This window comes from Carassius auratus, unplaced genomic scaffold (genome assembly GCF_003368295.1).
Source record: "Carassius auratus strain Wakin unplaced genomic scaffold, ASM336829v1 scaf_tig00217658, whole genome shotgun sequence".
NCBI classification, from domain to species: domain Eukaryota; kingdom Metazoa; phylum Chordata; class Actinopteri; order Cypriniformes; family Cyprinidae; genus Carassius; species Carassius auratus.
This window is the reverse complement of record NW_020529167.1, coordinates 11767-33887: the sequence shown is the minus strand read 5'-3', so window position 1 is coordinate 33887 and position 22121 is coordinate 11767. Positions and strand designations below refer to the sequence as shown.

The following is a 22121-nucleotide window of genomic DNA, read 5'->3' as shown; positions in this document are numbered from 1 at the left end:
TGACATTTATTAATCTCATGGATGTAACAGTAAAACTCTTCAACTGACAGATTAAGCTGCAATGCAAGCAAAACTATTTCACAAATGCTTATAGGTCATTAAAATCATTACAAAACACTAATAAATTATTAAAGGGTTTGGTAACACTGTATAATAATGTCTAATTTGTTAACATTAGTAAATGCATTGGTAACACTTTATAATAACTGCACTCATTAGCTAAGCATTAGTAAATAGTTCATGATTATAAAGCCTTTTCCCTTAATAATAGTCATTATTAAGCAGGAATACATCTCTAATTGCATTGTTCTTGGTTTAAAAGCACATATATTACAAAGGAGATTAAAGTTTCAGTTGTCTTATAAAATAAATCAATAAACACAACCCAGTTTGATTCAGAATTCAGAAATATTTATTTCAAGATGCAATAAAAGGAAACTGTACACTTGAAAAGGTTTTGAGCGATTCTTGAAGGACTAGCATCACCTTCACTTGTACGATGGTTTGAGGAATATATCTTCCAGATAGTACCGCCGCTCCCTATATGCAGAGTATGCAGTCTTCGTAGAGCACCAACTCCCAGAGGGGGCACCAGTTGCTCAAAAAAAACAAAACAAATATGCGCCATTCTCCCATCCGCGTTCGCGACCACTCAATAGCATTTGAGAAGAAAGACTTGTAGTCACAAAACAATTGTAATGTGTTCATATAGGTGTCAGCTACAATGCACACCTTATACATTTTTTATACATTTTAAAATAAAGTGTTACTAAAGTTATATATATTGTTCTGTGTATGTGATTTCAAAGTCTAGATTGGTCGGATTAACCCTTTAACTGCCACATCCCTTAAAACTTGATTGTCAGAGGGTTACTGTAAATGCTTATGCCCGCTGGGCACAGTTTTCCCGATGCCACCAGGGTGGCGTTGCACTGATGGCTTGAGCCCGACATCGCTGCTTGCAGCTATATTTTCTATTATGATTATTATGTTTGCATGTCACTTTGACACTATATATTTAATCTTTAAAGGCAGCTACACAGAACTGAAATAAAAAAATAGTTTTGAATTTTGTCACGTCAGTTTCTCTGCTTCAGAGGCTATTTATATTTACATTTGTGCATTTGTCAGACACTTTTATCCAAAGTGTACATTATTATCAATGTATGCAATGCTCAGTTTGCTGGAAAGTGCCACATGCCACATAACCTGTCATCACTCCTTCCGTAACTCTTCCGTGGGACTTGAGATAAGGCAGGTGTTGCTCATTATCAGTTACCCTGACCCTGATTTTCAACGTAATACAAGAGTTAAATTCAAGATAATAATTCAATGCAACTTCACATGCTTTAATGCAAAAACATATCTGATAATATTTTTCTTCTTCTTGATGTAAATAAGCCCCGCAGAAAATTCTCAACCTATTTATATGACTGCCCCTTTTTAAAAACCCCAAAATAGCTTTTTTTTATTTTGAAGAAAAGTTTTTCGCGAGTTGCAGCAGTAGAGGCGCCGCAACAATAACGACTGTGAATAATCCCGCCCAGTCTAAAGTGGTGCTAAACTGCTGTGGAAACGCAAACCGAGCCGAGTTCAGTCGAACCGTGCCGTACCGAGCCGAGTCGTACCACGCAGTGGAAAAGTGCCATAATTTCCTCCTCAAGTGCCCCAAAGTTAGATACGCTTCCTAAGCCCTGCAGGTCTGCTAAGCACTGCTGCACTGTCTCACCCAACTGTTGTCAGCTCTGGCGGAATGAAATCCACTGGAGAATGACACTCTGTGGGGCGACAAAATGTTGCAAATCACTTTACACAGTATGAATATTTGATGCTCATTACAGTCTACCAAATATTCTGTGACCTTTTAGGTAATGAAACACCCTTTTTATGCGAATCACTCAGTTTTGAATGTAGTTGAGAGCTTTGAGATGTGTCTTGAACAGCACAGTATAGTGAGGGACAATGAGAGCCTGCTGTGGATGCAAAAAGACTTGTGTTGTGAGTTTGAGTTGTGATGCAAAAATGTGTGTTCACAACTTCACATACGCACTTAATTTGAAATTCTCCTTCACGGGGTGGATCACTGCTGAAAGACACAGTTTTGAAAACCAAGCAGCCTAGAAGGAGAGTCGTTCCCTTCCTTCCAGCACTCTTGGCAGGGATGCAGATTACTCTGAGATAAATGACTTGGAATTCCTGGAATTCCCATCTCAAACATTGTGCATGGACCCTGGGTTAGGGGCTGTGGCTAAAGGTTTTTAGTTTTTTTAATTTCTACTAAGTGATAGTTTGACTTTTTTTTGATTAGCCAAAATATATATATAGACAGAGAGGCTGAGAAAATGCCTGACAATATGAAATGCTGATTTGTGAGTGTAACTTGAAAAAGGTGGAGAACTGAACGACTGAGGCATTTTTTTTCCTGCTGTTCCAGCCCCTCCTCCTCCTTAATCCAATGAACTATGTTGGGGTGAAAATAACATATTTCACAAGAATCACCATATATGTGATTTAGCACTATCAATTTCTCTGGAGAAATAAGAGTGAGAGACAAAAATTTGAATAAATGAAGTATAATTTACTTAATAATATTACACTGTCACATTATTTTTTAAACAAATATTTGCATTATTATATTTTTAGGCCAACACAGTTTTGAGTATTTCTATTCAAGATAATATGACTCTTAAATCTGACTTAAATCTTAAATAAAAACATAAATCTAATCTATTTCTCAAACTACAGAGTAATTTGACTAACTACACATAAAAAAATTCACAATTTATTGCATTGTGACCTAGATATTCATGTATGATATTGTATATTATGTCTTTTTAGAATTTTTTTTTTCTTTTTATCTTATTCATTACATCCAAATTATTAAATCAAGTTGCAACCATTTGACATAACAAAATATAAACAATGCTTTTTTATACAAAAAATAACATTAAATACTGTTTTAAAAATAATATTCATTCAATATAAATGTATTGTTAAATATTATTAAAAAATTAAAACCTTCAAAATCCAAATTCTAATATAATTTCACAAACTGCATTGTAATTTGACTTGAAAAATAAAGAATCACAAAATGATTGCATTCGGACAAAGACATCTATATACAATGTTGTATTTTATTATATATATTATGTATTTTAAGAAGAAAAAAAAGTCATAAACATAACTTTTCCTCTGTCTTAATTCATTACTTGTCAAAATTATTAAAAGTACAATCATTGGATTGCCATTGTACATATACCTCTCTTCCAACAGTAACATTATATATAATGCATGGAAGTTCTTTTCACTTGGTATGGAAGACTGCATTATGCCGCCATGTGTGTTGGTAGGTCATTAAATGTCCATATTCCCCGGCAAAATCCAAAGCACGCATCACAATACTGTAACCTAGGTTGGAGCGGCAGACAGACCATTTATTTCCATCCACAGTCACACCTGGTACCAGCCCTTTAGAGCCACATCCCCTGCTAACCCTTCAGAACTGCTTACTACCTCCTGTGACCTCCATTTCTGCAAGCCTTCCCAAGAGTCTGCCCTAGTGACACTGCAATGGAGTAATCAAGAAAGATGCAAACCCCGCCATACTCTCATTACCACACTGCGCATATCTATGGAAATGAAGGCCTTATTGACAGTTCCACGTCAGCGCTGTACTCAAATGCAAATAAGGGAAGACTCTCGGGTTTCATTACAGTGCAACTGAGATGTTCAAGGGCAGGTTTGCTGGTATTGATTAGTTGTTGACAAGGATTTGTTCTGCATTCAGATACATTGAGCGCAATCTTAAGTAAACAGAGCAGTTGCAGCAGATGGAGCATGTGAGGATGGTCGCGATGCGTGAATCACTGTCAGCACGGTTGAGGACTCTGAGGAATGTCTTCACCTAATATATCACATGCTTTGCATGAACAAGAATTAAAGTTGTAGGTTTAACAGATGTACTTGAATGGGATCTATTTGTGTAGAGTCCATATGGGTCATGAGAAGTCTTGAGGACAATACAAGGCATGGAATCTTAGTTAAACAGAACTAAAATGCATAGCTAACTTTTTCTCCCGAGAATGCAAGCATAGAATTACCCAATCACAAACATATTTTGTACACGGAAAAAAAAATGCAGTTTAAACAATTTCCACTCTGAAACTGCTATTAATATTGACCAATAATTAAAAAGAAATGGCAAGTAACAAATTTGATTAATAATGACATTTTTAAGTAGAAAGACTGAACATTTTTATTTTCTTGTAAAAAAGAATAATTAAAAAATCTTTTTTTTATTTACCACTATAAAAAATACTTTATAACAGCATAGTTTGGGAACACAGTTTTCTGCAGAACTGAGCTAAACATGACAAAACCTTGCTAAAATTTTAATAATAATATTAATACACTACCTTTTCAAATGTTTGGGGTTGATAAGGGTTTATTAATGTTTTTGAAAGAAAGTATCTTGTGCTCCCCAAGGCTGCATTTATTTGATCAAAAATATTGTGAAATATTATTACCATTTAAAATAACTTTAATTTAAATATATTTTGTAAGGTAATTTATTCCTATGATGACAGCTGAATTTTAAGCAGTCATTGCTCCAGTTTTTAATATCATATGATTCTCATTATTGATTTTAAAAACAGTTGTGCTGCTTATTATACATTATAAACATGATTTCTCAAAAATGCTAAAAAGCTAAATTATATAAAGATATACATATGCTTTTAAAGTAACCTGATTTTTTATAGATAAGAAAAAACAGTATGGCTTGATTTGAACAATCTGTATTGATGTCATTCGGGGGTTCAGTTGTTATTTTTAGCATGTAGTGTTTGTATGGTGAAGACTGGTGTTGGTAGGTGTGCGGCTCTGCTCAACCTTGAACAGCATTGCAGGGCAGATGGGCTTAGTGGGGGGCAGTGGTTCAGTCATCTGTTTTCCCATGCAGAGGCAGAGTTAGTCGAGTAGAGCAGTCCTAATGAGACAGTGCTTTCTGACTGCACCCAGCACATGAGAGGGATTAGCGCTCAATGCTAACAAGCTCAGATCTCAATTAATCAGGCTTCTATATCTAAGTTCAACCAGATCAAGAGGAGAGCAAAAGACAAAAGTCCTATATATGACATAGCATTTGGGCAGGCACTTCTGGTTTTGTCCCTCTTCCCTTTTTCCAACAATCTCAGCCAAACCAGTGAACTTGTGGCATGTATTAAACTGGCCCATTGTTCCCTGCCTGAGATTTGATTTCACAGGCTTGACTAATGAAATACTTCATCCTTGCCTGCCCTTCTGACTGATGAGGAGTTAATTAGAAAACTAACAGAACCTCTCAGAAGAGGGAAAGCCCCAGGCTTTGGACACAACAACAACAACACAGGCATCTTCTGTTTCAGAATCTGCTTGTTTTTGTAAACCAATTTTTAAACATTTTTAAAGGGACAGTTCAACCAAAACTGAGAATTCTCTTATTATTATTCTCTTACACTTATGTTGTTTTTAACCAGTATGTGAAAAGGATAGTATGTCCAAATTCACAGTATTCATAAACCAGTAGGGCTGCATGATTAATTGATTGCGACTGTCATGTGCATCTTGTCATAAAGCCGGTTCTGTAATCAGTAGTAAATCTTCATCATGTGCTTACAGACGGAGCAGCATTTACTAGCCGTACTAGCGATTATGAAAGCTGTTTGCGTAGCTTCTCAGTGAATTACAACTCTGTGTAGGTAATGTTTGTCCATCTGAAAGCGTAAACATGTTTTTACGATACTGTTTTAAACAGCACATGTAAATGCCAACCCAATGCACTGACAAAATAGTTTATCATACTAATGTTACAATACAATTCTTAAAAACACACAAGGAATTTAAACATAATACCATGAACATCAGGCCCAAAAATATGTAAAATTATCAACATGACATAGATGGAAATAGTCAATTTGATAAAATCTGTCAAGTGTTTGAAGTAAATCCAGATTAAAAAAAAAAAAAAAGTATCCAGATGACCTGCTACTTCCAGCAAAGTGTGCATCAGATGGACACTTTACTGTCCCATGATGCTACAGGACAAGAATGAGTTAATGGCAGAGAATCGACACAACTAATGCTGGTAGGTCACATAATAATGAAAACATGAGTAAAAATGTTACAAAGTTTATTCAAATTTTTGAATAAACTTTTAAAAAAAATTATTCAAAAAAAGTACCTACTAAGAAAGTATGTGATTTTGGACACAGACGGTTACTTTTAATGAACTGATTGAACCAGTTTGTGAATCAGACTGATCTGATTCTACAGTTCAACTCACTGATTCAGTGATCCAGTCAACATGACTTCTGAGTTCACTGAAGGGAAATTAACAGAGAATAATAAATTACATTTTGTTCAGTTTTTCACACAAAGCTTTTGCATGGCATCAATAATACTTTTTTGTCACTGTGAACTATTGTTGCATGGAAATCTCCATTTGTTTTCCATGGAAAATAACAACATATGGGGTTTTAAATTACATAATTTTTAGTAATTTAGTAATAATTACAGAATTTTAAGGTTAATTATGTTTGGAAATATGCCTGTTATTATAGCATCATTTCAATATTTCAATGTTTTTATTAATGGTCAGCACAATACCCTCTAATGCAAAAATAATGGCAAATTTTAAAGGAAAGCATTTTGGAATTTTAATCTAATAGCGTTTTATTGTCTCTTGTCTTATCTGTTTTCACAGCAGGCGTATGCATCCTCCACCCAGCAGATGGCACTGCCCAGTCCCAACACCACCACCAGCAGTAATGGAAGCAACAGTGGTGGGGACCAGCTGAGCAAAACCAACTTGTACATCCGTGGTCTCCATCCAGGAACCACTGACCAAGACCTAATTAAACTCTGTCAACCGTAAGTGTCCTTTAACAATCCCTGTTTCATATGGAAGTTAAAGCTGCAGTTGGTAACTTTTGACGCTCTAGAGGTTAATAAACAGAACTGCTTGCGTCTTGCGGAAGAACATCGTAGCCGGAACTACTTCTCTCTGTTTTTGTCTATGAAGAATCACAAAGATACTGGGTTACTCCGCCGTGGTACCCCCGAAGCAATCTAAAATAGTACGAATATAAACACTTACTATAGGTGCACCCTAGTGATTCAGGACAAGCTAAAAACATGGTTTGGAAAATGGATTCATTGTGTACTCGCTTATTATGTACATTTTTCTACATTTTGAACACAAACAAAGTTACGGACCGCAGCTCTGATTGGTTGTTTCTTAACGGGAGCGATGTATTTCTGCAAATGGCAATAGGACAACTGGGAGGAGCCAGAGGAGCTTGATTTTTTTTCACAGATTATCTGTCTCATATTCTACTGTCAGGACATAATGACAGGTTTAACAAATATGTAAAAAAATATATTTTTACAAAAGTTACCTACTGCAGCTTTAATTTAGTATTAGTGGTGGAGGCAAGTGAGGTCAGGTTCAGAATCAGTAGTTGGTGAGGAACTCAGATGTATAAAAAGAGCAGAAAATGCATTTAAAAACAGAAGGTGTGTGTGGGAGAGAAAATCTCAGACTCTGAGCGTCCTGATTTGACCCTTTATGAGGAGGTTAGAAATGCACTGCTGGCAGATCTTTCGCAATCATTTCAACATGAAGTGGTTTTAAATAAGCCAATTCAGCATCTTGATCTAGTAGACTTTGTGTAAATCACACATTTCTATTCATGAAATGTTTTTGATACTTTCTAACTTTTTGGTGCAACGCCTGAGGGGTGCTCATTCTTCATCTTGGTATTGGTTCTCATTCCATGTGTTTTTATAGGTATAGGGGTGAAACGATTAGTTGTCATTATTGACAACATTGACAATAAAAAAAATTGTCAACAAATATTTTTGTTGTCGAGTAGTAGTTTGATCTCATATGACCTATTGCAGTGTTTCCCAATAATAATAATACGTTTTGGTTTTTTACAGTAACGACCAAGCGTTCAGCGGCAGACAGTGAGCCTATGTTTGATTAATTTAGCCTTTTCAAATCATTACGACTTGCCTTAAATAAAATCTATCTATATAAAACAGTTCAAGCATATAATAATGTTTAAATGTTAAAACTAGATAAATGTGCGCTATATCCAATAGTTTGTGCAGAGAATGCAAGAGCGTGCTTTGCAGGACATAAAGGCGCCAGCACGATTACTTGCATATTTCTCAGGGGACTGGATGCGCCATCATTTTTGCTAATAAAGGTAAGAGTAATACATCATTAGGAACTGTAAAGGATGTACTTTTATTTGTGTGCACTGACAATATCAATAAAATATTGTGCTTTTATAAAATAAAGAAAACATACATGATGCGCTTTCTGCCGTCTCGCCTTCACAAAAATAAACTGAAACTCAAAGAATACATGCCACACAGACATGATAAATATATCTATAGAACACTTTAGATGACTACTTAACTAAATAAAGGCTGGGTGGAACCAGTGGAGAGACAGGAGAATTAGGAATTACCTCCCCAAACCAGTCTATAAGGTCCATTTGAAAAATGTCTATTAATTCCTCCATATAATTTCCAGAAACCAATTGCAGCTCACCCTCAGTCGCAGGAGTGTGGGAGGGCTTTTCCTCCACGCCTTCGATCTCCACCAGTGATCTCCGCCGGCTCACACACCTGGTCAGTCGCGCTCTCGAGTCCTAGCTCCGGAACAATGATTGTCTTCCTTATTGTGGCCGGCTCGGGCTCTGCGGCTGTGGTGGGCTCTGGCTTTAGCTCCGTGCAGCGGGATGACAGCTGGCTGGTCTCTGGTTCAGGAGTGGGGCTGGAGATATCCTCTTCAGCAGGACCAAATAGGGATAACAAAAGGAACAGAAAGTCCATGACTGTGACAACAATGACATTTAGCTACTTTCTCATATAGCTAATTAAATGGTGAATAAGAGTTTCTCTGCCATCTAATTTTGTGGGCCAGAATATTTATTTGTATAAATTAATTATATAACTTTAATTAAATAATGACTTTCGAAAGCTGAAGTGATTACCTACATTTATTTGTTAGTATATGTATAGCTCAATATTTTAAGAATTGCAAAAATGTCTACTGATTAATCCGCAATATAATTGATGATTAATCGATCAATCTTTCCAATAATAGATGTTACCAAAATGATCATTTGTTGCAGCCCTATGTAGGTACATAGAGAATTCATCTTTTGAAATAAATCTCATATCGCTTTGTCATCATAAGATCTGTGCTTTCATGTTAGAAGACGTTTTGGTGGAATGTAATGACATAAATTCAACTCCTTTTTGTTAACCAACTGCAATGTTTCCAACACCTAGGCATGATGGTTCCCCCTCTTTGACTCTTTCCCTGTCCGCACTTCACTTCCTTTTAGGGTTGATAAAAGTATGCTATGGTTGATGAAAGTGTTTGACAAAAGATTTTGGCTTCAGTTTCTCCCACGTAGATGTCAAAAAAAGTGCTTAATTTTTAAAGCTTAAACTAAATTTAAAATGGAAATATAAAAATAAAAGCTAATTCAAAATATGAATAAAGTCTATAATATTATATAAATAATACTGAAAGAACACTAATTTCAAATGTAATGTCTTAGCTTAGCCTATCATGAGACAATTACATCTTTCTTTCTTTTTTATTTTTATATTACATTTCCAAAGCAAAAGTGAACAACATAACATTTTTAATTACCAGTTTGATGTAAGTTGTTTGGCCAATAAAAATATTATGTATTTTTCTTAAGCCTTCTAGAAGTATATATTCCATTTTAGGACAAACTACTCATATATTTAAGATGGTGAACAGATTTGAGAAGTGTAGTACTGGAGACCGAGGCACTCTCTGGAAGAAACGGCTGAGATGAGGCTGCCCAGCCCTACAGGAAACTCTGAGCCCAGGGGGAAAGGGAAAGACAAACAAGGGCAGAACAGTGATAAAACAATAGCTACATTTATATTTCTGATATATTTAAGCATTATCATGAGCAAGAGTGCTGTTGTTCTGAATATCAGCTGTGCAGATATTGATATTTGATATTTCTTCAATATACAAGAAATGAAAACTGAGTAACTTACATTTTAAACAGTATTGCCAGTTACTTTGTCTGTTTTTAACCTGCCAGTGAAAATAGTTCCAAATGGAACCAAAGCAAAATAAATGTGGCTCTGACACACATTAGTGCCATTCCTTAATGATTAAGTGTTTCTGACCAAATCAGTTGAGTGAATGATTTGTTGACTCCCTTATGAAAATAGTCACTTGTTTGGTTCCTGAATGAATCATTGTTTTGAATGGTTCATTGTGTTTTGTTGCTGAATGAATCAGAGTCACTGAAGCATTATAGAAGTAAAGCCGTTCCTTGACACTAATTTTAGTGCTAACTGCCCTACCAATGCTAAAACAATGCTAAATGCCATCTCATAGTGCTTGTTTGGCCATGACTTTTGGTTGGATCTCACACATGACTAACTGCCATTATTTTAACATTTGTACAATAAACTAGTTTGGCAGTGCATTAGGTTGGCATTTACATCCATTTATGCTTTTTAAAACAATAAATACATGAAAACATTTGCTTGACATTCGATTTAATGATAGAAGATGTCTTGTGAAATTCAAAACTATTAAAAAATGTCAATGATTTCAGCTGAAAAAAGTGATTGTTATTTGTTTGCTGTTTTGGCTGAATATTTCTGGTTGCCTAAACTTTGGTGCATCACTAATCAAATTGTTTATTCCATCTGTGTCACGTTCATAATGTGACATATTGTTGGTTCATGGTATTATGTATTAATATATCATGTGCCATGTGTGCTGTATATATGTGTGTGTGTATATATATATATATATATAAAACATATGCTAGACAGAAATTTAATGATTAAAGAAGCCTTGCAAAAATCAAACCTTTTAAAAGCTTGTGTCAAAACACCTGTGTTTTGTTCATTCTATGTCCAACATGAATGACCCTTTCATTCAAATAATAAATAAAAAACTGAAACTACTCCTGCCACTTTCCCATAATTCTTTCCTTTATACGACAAGTACATTATACACATTTAGTTCAGTCATGAACATCAGCGTGAGGTTCAGCGCAGGCAGTAGGACCCAGATGAGTGCAGTGGAGGGCATTGCAGGTTGATTGTTGTGGATCTTAGCCAGAGCTGTGCAGGGCAGACAAGGAGAACTCTCAGGTTACACACAAGCACATGCCTGGAGAGAGAACACCTCCCCCCATTCCCCTCCCCATCCCTCAAACACCCACAAGCCTCTAGTAATCCACAGACGTGTACACAAACCTACAGCTATTTACCTGTATCATACTGCGCAAATGCCTTTTCCCACGATATGCAAAGCAGCATGAACATGGCATGGAATCCATTATTCAAAGAGCATTACCATTTGATCAGGGCTTCTCCACCACTCTGGCACCCTCATGAAGATTTAATGCAAATTATTTCTGTATATGGGGGCTCATTTTAAGCAGCACATTGTGAATTGAGTGGCGCCGGTACCCTGCATTTATGGGTTTTTTGTTATCGGCTTATATTTATTTGGCTCTTCCAAACTGCATTTGACCTTATAAAATACCAGATACACATCAGCAAGTCTTATGATTTTGGATGAATTTATTATTATTATTATTATTATTAAGCTGTTAAAAGGCTGTTTAAGGTGTTTATCCATTCACCTAAACCAAATGTTTCTTTTTGTTCTTGTTTTGTATTGCACAGCTATGGAAAAATAGTGTCTACGAAGGCCATTCTGGACAAGACCACCAACAAATGTAAAGGTAAGATGTACTGTATAATTTCATCTTTAAAGGAATAGTTCACCCAAAAATGAAAGAACTCTCTCATGTTGTTACAATCCTGCATGATTTTTGTTCACAAAAAGAGAAACTTTGCATAATGAGATGTTCTGTTACTTGACATGAGAGCCGTCAAACTCTCAAAAAAAACAAAAACCTGTAAACGGCCTCTGAAAAATATATTTTTGTGTAACAAGATTACTGAAATTTAATCAACACTTACAGAAAATCTTCCTTGAAAGCTGTGGTCACCATTCACATTTATTGAAGGGAAAAGAGCAGCTTGGATATTCTTCTAAACATCTCCTTTTTAAAACCATTTCAAAATTATTATTTTATTATTACTTTGTTGGAGATAGTAATACTGTTTTAATGAAAATTAATTATTCATAAACAAAACATCTGAGTTTGAACATTTCAATAAAACAGTACTTTATTTTTTATATTAAATATTAATTGTATAAGTATGAATTAAATTATCCTATTTTATTTCATATTGTTTTACGTTAATATTAAATATTAATCTTTATTTTAAAACATAATAAAATCCTTACCAAATGAAAAATAAAAATAAAATGATTTTCCAATTAAAATTCACATTACTGCAATGGCCATTTTTGTATTTAGAAGAACATCTTGGACTTTTTTTCTAAACACCTGTCTTCGCGTTCCACGTAAGAAAGAAAGTCATACATGTTTTGAAAGACATTTTGAAAGAACTGTTCCTTTTAACTCAAGATCACTCTTTAAATATACTTCATAGATTTGATCTCTATAGCAATTGTGTGCTGATGTAACAGGTATGAGACTGGTAACCCTACATCTGTCAAGTGGACCAATAGTATTACGTTAGTGTATGTGTGTGTGTGTGTGTGTGTGTAAGAGAGAGAGAGAGAGAGAAAGAGAGAGTGTATAGTTAACTCTGTCTAATAGCTCTTTTCTCATGTGGGGCAGACAGATAACCAATGTGAGCTAAGGTGCAGAGGAGTGATAGGGAACGCTATTGGCTTAACAACTAAACTCTAAGCAGTGATCACTGATCCTGTGTTTGTGTGTGTGTGTGTGTGTGTGTGTGTGTGTGTGTGTGTTCAGGCTATGGCTTTGTGGATTTCGACAGCTCGGCCTCTGCACAGAAAGCGATGACGGCGCTAAAGGCCAGTGGAGTTCAGGCTCAGATGGCAAAGGTAAGAGACAGTGGAACTAAACACCCTGTTTCCTAACTCTTTCCTTATTGCTGTAAACCTTTTATGGCACTTTGAAACAGCTTTAAACGAATTCCAAACACGAGCATCACTATTATTACTATGGCTCACACTTATTGGGATTTGAACAAAGTATTCAACTGTTGCAAATTTCATCCAGCAAGGTTTATGCTATGGACATGAATGATGCTTCAAATCATGCAGACTGTTGAGGAAATATATGCTATTATACTTTCCATTAAAGACTTAAGAATTCTGACTGATAAGACGATAACATTTCTGAAAACATCCATGAATTTAGACTGAAAGGAATTAAGCCTTATCTAGGGACTAGAATATAAAACAAACTTGGGCTAGTGAGCAACCACAATTTAAGAAAAATTTCTTCTTATTATAAATGCTGAATGCAGTTGCTTTTAATATGTGACCCTGGACCACAAAATAGATTTTTCTTTTTTAATGCCAAAAATCATAAGGATATTAAGTAAAGATCATGTTGAAGATATTGTAAATTTCCTAGCATAAATATATCAAAACTTAATTTTGGTTAGTAATATACATGGCTAAGAATTAATTTGGACAAGGTGATTTTCTCAGGATTCAGATTTTTTTTGGTACCCTCAAAAAACCCGGCAAAATATTGTCTGATCCTAATAAACCATACATCAATTGAAAGATCATTAATTCAGCTTTCATATGATGTCTCAATCTCAATTTTGAAAAAGACTGGTTTTGTGGTCCAGGGTCACATATTTGTTGTGGAAACCATGTTTCAGGATTGTTTTATTATTTCAAAGTTCAAAAGAAGAACATTTATTTAAAATTCAAACCTTTTGTATCATTTGAAAGTTTTATTTTTTATATATATATATATATATATATATATATATATATATATATATATATGCCGATAAATCACTTTAGTGTAGGACGGCATGATTCCACACTTTAACACACTTGGCCTGTCTGTGGGTGTTAAGCCATGAAAATGGAGCTGGTGTCCCCATTAGGCTCATGCAGGTCTGCCACTGAGAGCAGTTCAGAGTAAGTGCTTGAGGAGTATTTGTCCTGTTTCTGCTCCTGCGTGGTGCTCCAGCTCTACAAAGAGGTTGTGTGTTCTTCCTCTCACCCGTGGCTGAGTCACTGTCTGAGCAGCTTGGCTGGTAGTGCTGCACACCCTCTGTACAGGATCGTGGCCCTGCAGGCCAGCTGTGCTCCTACCCTGGCCAACCACTCACACAGCCTTCTCACTGATTTCACATCTTTTTAAGGAATCTTATTATTTAGTTATTGTAGAACATCTGAATCTCAAGAAAAAAAATGTCCAGATCATATTTCGCAGCAAAATAAATACATTTCTGTCTTGACAACTCTCAGAGGGATTGGCATTGTAATGTACATGATAATGTTAATGTATCTGGTTTTGGCAGAATAGATCTGCTACGCTGCTGCTGCTGCTGCTGCTGCTGCTGCAGAGCGAGTACTGAGACTTTCTACCACCAATATATCCACAACATGCTGCTGTGAGCATGTACGAATATTGCTGCTGTAAATATAACATGCATTAAATAACACCATAGCATACATAAATCAACTCATAGCAGATCTATACAGGTGGAGCTGGGGAAGTTGAAGGGTTTATGAAGCAAACTGCACTGCTACGGCAAGCTCTAGCCATATACTTGAATGTTGAGCAGCGAGCTCACTGGCTACCAATTTAGGAGAGAACTAATCAGCTGTGTCATGTGATAATGATGTCAATACGTCAGATTACGTCAGACCTATCGGACTTCTCCATCAGAGTTTCATGCCAGAACTCTGTATAAAGACAACATTTTATTTTTATTAAGAATTATTTTGAGTACACATTTTATTTATTTATATTTTATATATGTTTATATTTCAATGACAACAAATGTATTCGATTGAACAATTATCATTACTGAAATGCAGTTAATGTCACAAAATACATTCATAATCGCCATTATACTGTGTAAATAAGTATCATTAAAAAAATACTGTATATATATATATATATATATATATATATATATATATATATATATATATATATATATATATATATATATATATAATTACCATAAAAAAATTAAGAACATATATATATATATATATATATATATATATATATATATATATATATATATATATATATATATATATATATATATATATATATATATATATATATATATTACATTTTTAAAAATGGTCAGTAGCTTTTTTCAAGTTTTTTATTTAAAACATCATAAATTAAAGGGACTACAGAATTAGCATGTTACTTTATATATTAATTTCTTTCCATTACAGTAATAACATTGATATTTTTTATTGTAATAAGAAATGAGGGAGGGTGTGCTTAATTATGCAAAAAAATTATCACGATACACTATGCAACAAAAAACAGAGTTTAGTCTCCTTACCAAATATAGTTATTTCTATTTTAATTTTGGTGTAAAATGTGACCTAAACATATTCTTGAAAGGATCACCTATTTAAATCTGTAGAACAGTGTGAAAGGGCAACCTCTTCACACAAGAACATCACCAAGCACCCGTCTTAATTACAGCCGTTTTAGAGTCTTTCAGTGACCTGACCTATTTAAGAGTCTGTTGAGACAATGGCAGTGGATTTTTCTCCTCCCATTCACTCTGTGGAACATTGCACTCGTCTCACAGCAGGATTAGATCAGTACAAAAATCACCTTCATCGCAGGTCACTGCAATTATACATTAATTATTCATGGTGGTGAGATGAACTGGTAATACATTTACAGTTCACATTTTAATCTCATCTGCACACCAAAGCAATGAATATGCAAATCAGCAGCGGGTGAATTGGAGGTTTGCTATCTTGCAGCTATCTTTACTGTGTTTCTGATTTGTTTAGACAATAACACACAACTCTTGCTTCAGTGATAATGAACAAAATTATTTTGAGTCGCATAATATGATTAAGGGGTTTTGAGATCCTAAGATAAAAGCTCCAGCTCACGCAGGAAGTGGGTAATCTGTAGAAGACATGCAAGCACATGTTTTGTGTATGTGTTAATTTGAGGTTAGAATGGTGTCACTTTGTACTGTATGCATATTTGCTGTCATGCCTGCAGCTTCAAATGAAGCTAATTAGGTGTTTATATGGTAATGAGCTGACTCAGTACTGGCCTTGAAAACAATCGTTTTGACACTTTTTACTAAAAAACCTGTTGATATCTAAAACTCATAATGCATAATTATGCAAAGGTTAGAGATAAATATGGCTATAATAAAATATGGAGATAAAAAGAGTTTTTAATGTTTTGTCTCTCATGCTCATCAAGGCTGCATTTATTTAATAAAACATTATGTAAAATCAGTAATATTGTGAAATATCATTATGAAGTAACTATTTTTTTATTTTAATATATTTTGAAATGTAATTTATTCCTGTGGTAGCAAAGCTGAATTTTCAGCATCATTACTCCAGTCTTCAGTGTCACATGATCCTTCAGAAATCATTAGATGCATGAAATCGTTCATATTCATTGAAGAATCTGGAAAAACTGTATCACACAGTTTTTAACATTGATAATAATAATAACGAAATCAGTACACTGTAGACTGGAATCATCACAGGAATAAATTACATTTTAAAATATGTTGAAATAGAAAAATTGTATTTTAAAATCATAATAAAACAATCATAATCATAACGAATTATTATTATTATTTTTTTTTTTTGGAAAAGAAACAACTTTTAACAAGATCCATATTTCATAGTTGAACTCATGCAGGATTTGGCAGAAGCAGAACTGGTATTATCTCTCCGATCTCAAACAAGTGCATCCATGCACATGGCTGCTGGCGCAGCAGTTTGTCCTACCTGTAAACTCCTTCACTATCTTCCTTTTGATTTCCAGTATATTTTTAAGGTGGAATGTATCGTTACAAGAATATTAAGGTCATTTCCAACTTAATATTTGCATGTAGTATTTGTCATATGTGCCATTTAGTGGTGTCCCCGACTAAAGATAAGGATTGCTGATAGTTGAATCATAATTTTGGGGTCGGGGCAAAATACATTGAGTCAAGTCAGGCATTCGATAGTCATACAGTAATTACGACTTATAGGTTATCTGCAAAAAGGGCCCGGATGCAGAAACATGGCAGCTAAACTCTAAAAATTCACAGCATTTTATTATAATGGTGTTCTCATTTGACAGTCCCAGTCATAGTTATTAATATTCTGCATTGTTGCTTGTCATGTTCGGGGTCACCCCTAGTGGCATTAAGCCGATTTTAACAAAACCCAGGAAGGGACATGGAAAGGAGGTGACATAACTCTTCATAAAGTGCTCAGAGTTTGATGATGCTTTGCTTTATGCCTGACAAGGCCCTAACCTCACCAACCCATCATCCTAAACTTATTGAGCATATAAGGCTGATCAGTCCTTCAGGTACACAGCAGGGCATTGAGGATATCAACCTACAGGAATTATGTTTGTAACAAATAACCAGTCTCTCAACCTAAAAAAAAAACTTTTTGTACCATTTTGACTAATCATGCTTACTGGGTTCTTTAGCAGCAATGACACTGCATTGTATAAATGCAGCAAAAGGTAAAAGTTACTGTTAATAGTTGTAGTTTACAATATTTCTTAGAGATGATTTCCTGTTCAATCTTTCCCACATTTCTTTCTCTCTTCTTGATTACCTCTACAGCAACAAGAGCAGGACCCCACCAATCTGTACATCTCTAATCTGCCTCTGTCTATGGACGAGCAGGAGTTAGAGAGCATGCTCAAACCCTTCAGCCAGGTCATCTCCACACGCATCTTACGTGATGCAAACGGCACCAGTCGTGGAGTTGGTTTCGCCAGGTGCGCCTGACCAGCTCTCATACGTATCACATGACATTATCATCATTAATATTCCATTAATAATGCATTTGCAATTACTCTATGTTAGGATGGAATCGACTGAAAAGTGTGAGGCCATCATTCAACATTTCAATGGCAAATACATCAAGACTCCTCCTGGAGTGGCAGGTACTACGTTTTTGGATTGAGTTTTGTGCTGACAAGATGGTTATGACAGGTAACGAATGAGAGCTATGTTTTCATTAAGTGCCTACAGAACCCTTGCTGTGTAAATTTGCGGATGGGGGACAGAAGAAACGTCAGAATCAGGGGAAATATCTCCAGAATGGGCGGCAGTGGCCGAGAGAGGGCGAGACTGTAAGAGAGCTGCTTTTCTCTTCTTTTTTCACATAGATTTTAATTATTCTCTGGTCCAAGTCTGAATTTCAATGTCTCTCTCTCTCTCTCATTCTCACACACACACAGGGCGGGATGACGCTAACATATGACCCTACTCCGGCATTACAAAATGGGTGGGTTCAGAAATTATTACTCAATAAATTTTGTAATTTGTGCTTTTAATTATGACACTCCATGGCAACAGCTCTTTAAAAATGTTCTTTAAAAGAAATGCTCTTAAAAAAAAAGATGTGTTTGTCGCCCCCTGCAGGTTTTACTCTCCTTCCTACAGCATTGCTCCTAACAGAATTATTGCTCAGACTCCCATCTCTCCCTACATGCACTCACCTGTATCCACCTACCAGGTTTGGAGGAGCCATTTGTTTAGCAAAAGCCATATTACTCTTCACGACTCATGATTTATCATGCTCTAGTCTTTTGAAGCTCTACAGTCATTATATATTAGGAATCTGAGTTGTTGTTTACAGAAAAGACTTTACATACTCCCTAGCTTATTAGGTCTAAATTGTTATAGGTCTGAATTATAAAGAATAATGACCCAAATCTGAGATTAAAATGTGTCTCCTTTTAATATCAGGTACACAATCCCTCCTGGATACATCACCAGTCATACCTCATGCAGCCCACAGTAAGTTGCAGTTAAAGTGCTGCTCTATTTCCTAAAGCACCTCTGCCTGTATAACTTTCTTTCTCTTTTGGACGCAGGGTACAGTCCTCACGCCCACAATGGACCACACCATGACCCTTCAGCCCACTGCCATACTAGGGCCTCTCACACAGCAGCTCAGCCATCTAACCCTGGGCAGCACAGGCACGGTACGTCCCCCACAGATGCCCACAGAGAATTTATTACAAATGTCTTGAGAAAAAAGAAAAAAAAACGTATATATATTGGTCTAATTTTTTATGATTGGCAGTAAATTTGTTTATATTCTTATTTTCTACTTGTCTTTGAAAGTTTGACAGATTAAGATTTGAAAATGAAGAAATTCACACAAATTATAGTATTGTAATTTTACAGCGTACTATTAAAATATTTGTAATACTTTTATTAAATATTCAATTTATTGTATAGTACAGTAGTATTATTGCAATATAGTTTTACAAAATGTAAAAAATAATCACATAAAAAAATATATATATTTTATGGTCAAATTGCATGGGTCAAAGACAGTGGTAATGGGGACTATTAAATTCCAATGAAGACAGAATAGATCTTTTCTTCTCTCTCACTAAATTGACTATATTAAATTTATAACATTTTATAACAAGTTTTCCCCAAATTGCTCAGCCCTAAAGGGATGATTCATTCTCAAACAATTCTCAAAGTCCCAAATTAAAAAAGGAATTTTTCAGCTTTTAAAGTATTTGTATTTTATAGCCTTTTTTATCATGCTAATCTTTAATGAATAATTCCAATCAATATATATATACTATAAAAAAAAGAAATATATATATATATATATATATATATATATATATATTTTTTTTTTTTTTGTTTTTTTTTTTTTTTTTTTTTTTTTTTTAATAGTGCAATACATCACAGAAAAACAAAATATCCCATTGACATTTTTTTTCTCCAATACCATGTAGCTCTAGAAATGTTGCATCACGGCAATGTACGAAATTATAATAATTCTACATAACCACGATGGACAAGAAGTTCATCCGCTTAAAATATTCCTCTAATGTGTACTATCTGTGTATATCACACATTTGTCAATGTCCTCAGTACATGCCTGCAAACGCAGCTATGCAAGGGACCTACATACCACAATACGCCCAAGTGCCTCCTTCAAGCATTATAGCCGAGGTATGAAATCTCTGCATGCTGTATTATTCCAAGTGTTTCAAAGCCTGATTTACTGTGATATATTGTCAGTACTGTTGACCTCATGCCACTACAGGAAAATAGTGTCCAACAGCAGCAGGTTGCAATAGAGACACCCACAGACCACACAACGTACTCCTACCAGCATGGCAAGTGAAGAGGAGGTGGGCTACTTCCTGTTCCTTTGGAAATGTTGTGGTCTGTAATGGAAAGAGAGAGTGAAAACATGTTTATCCACAAGAAAATTTTGTCATGATGTTGTATTAGCATCTCATTTTGTCATTGGTAACTCAAGTTGTTTATGTTTTTATAAGCTTCCTGTCTGACTCTAATATCTTTCCTTCTCTTATTTTAGTACATTCATATGAGTGACGGAGGACTTTGGATACTGAACCTCTTCTCTTGACATAAAAACAAATGGTCATTGCAAAAAGGAACAGAGAAGCGTGTCTCTTTCCAATGAAAGAAAGCAGACATTTTTGCAACTTTTTTTTTCTTGGAGAGGACCAACCGATAATGAAAGTAAGTGGAAGACTTGGATGGAGAAAGCTATGACTGCTATGTCATAAAAGTTCACAGAAAGCGGAGTAAGCTTTTTAACACAAAGACTCACATACATGCACACACACACTCCCAACACACTTTGAGAAATATTTTTCTGCAACTTTATTTTCTAAAATGTTCTGCAAAGCCAGAATGAAACAACCACGTTACAACACCATGTGTCATTTTAATTTGATTTAATGTTTTTGTAAAATTCTTCCAAGATTTTGTTGACTGCTTTTGAACTGTCTGCTGCAAAAGGAGGAATTTTGTACATAAAAAAACTGTTTTTGAAAAGTTCTTGCAGCATTTTTCTTGAATATTGATTTAAGGAAATCCTGATGAACCTGCTGAAACCAGCAGCTAACTCATTTTGATAGATCTACAGAAAAATGTGCTGTATCGAAGAGCGTTGTAAATGCACTCATTGTTTCAAGCAAGATTGTGTCTAGCGAGATGAGACTGAATTCTGAAACAGAGACCTCATATACCCTCAAAAAGAAAAAAAAAAGTACTTTTTCCCTTCCAAAATGCTGCTTTATCTTGTAAGTTAGGTTACGTTTAAATGTTGAAATTTATTTTTGTATTTGAAGATAATTTTTTTAAAGGAAATTTCAAACAGAAGCTATTTGGATGATAAAACTTTTTATGGCTTTGTTTTCATGACAATAGTCCTGTCTTGCCTCTTCATGCATATGGGTTATGTCTTTTATTTTATGCATTGTAAGGAGTGCACCTCCAATGTTGTAATGTAGGCCTGTAAATTAATTTTTCTTGCTTTGGTGAACTTTAATAGAGAGGAGTGTGTTTTTTGGGATGTGTCCCCTGAGATATAAAAATGGCAATATAATGAAAACCAAGCGAGTTCTTCCGTTATTGGTGGAACACTCCTTCAGTTTCTTTCCTTCCTTCCTTAGTTACAGATTCTGAGTCTGGAATAGTGATTATTTGTGTTGTGCTGTGTGCATAAATATAAATCCAAGATGCTGAATTATACATCTAAAAGGGTCATATGATGCGATTTCAATTTTTTCTTTCTCTTTGGAATTTTACAAGCTCTTGGTGCAGGAAGAAGATCTGTAAAATTGCAAAGACTAATGTCTCAAATCCAAAGAAATATTCTTTTATCAAAGTTCAGACTCTGCCCCTAAAACGGCTCATTCAAACACGCCCCCACGTGTCTACATCACTATGTGGGAAATTTGCACACCCAAATGTTCACACAAAGAGAGAAGGTGTGGTTGCAGTAAGTGCTGAAGCAGCTTTAAAAAAAGCATAATATGACCCCTTTCAATCCACTGAACAGCACAATCCATTCAGTTATGTATAAAATCAGATATATTACTATAATTCAAAATATATTAGGTTAAACGGATTAAGCGGTCTCATTAAAAATATGACTTAGTGGGCATACAATATTTACATCTCAC

At 35.1% G+C, this 22121-nt stretch overlaps 1 protein-coding gene across 1 annotated transcript; it reads left to right on the top strand.

The window, feature by feature from the left end:
• The first annotated feature begins 6722 nt into the window (after positions 1-6722).
• Positions 6723-20988, top strand: LOC113101888 (RNA-binding motif, single-stranded-interacting protein 2-like). The gene is made up of 13 exons (XM_026265695.1): positions 6723-6909; positions 11761-11819; positions 12930-13021; positions 17761-17918; positions 18007-18086; positions 18166-18275; positions 18384-18430; positions 18568-18661; positions 18895-18945; positions 19023-19133; positions 20050-20130; positions 20225-20312; positions 20504-20988. The coding sequence occupies exons 1-12, from the start codon at positions 6770-6772 to the stop codon at positions 20303-20305; spliced, it is 1104 nt and encodes a 367-aa protein (XP_026121480.1). The 5' UTR covers positions 6723-6769; the 3' UTR covers positions 20306-20312; positions 20504-20988.
• The last annotated feature ends 1133 nt before the right edge of the window (positions 20989-22121 follow it).

Excerpts from the sequence above, each read along its gene's own strand:
- LOC113101888 (XM_026265695.1), top strand. The coding sequence starts at position 6,770 with ATGGCACTGCCCAGTCCCAACACCACCACCAGCAGTAATGGAAGCAAC. Across the intron at positions 11,820-12,929 it reads GACCACCAACAAATGTAAAG|GCTATGGCTTTGTGGATTTC; the intron begins GTAAGATGTACT and ends GTGTGTGTTCAG. Across the intron at positions 13,022-17,760 it reads TTCAGGCTCAGATGGCAAAG|CAACAAGAGCAGGACCCCAC; the intron begins GTAAGAGACAGT and ends TTACCTCTACAG.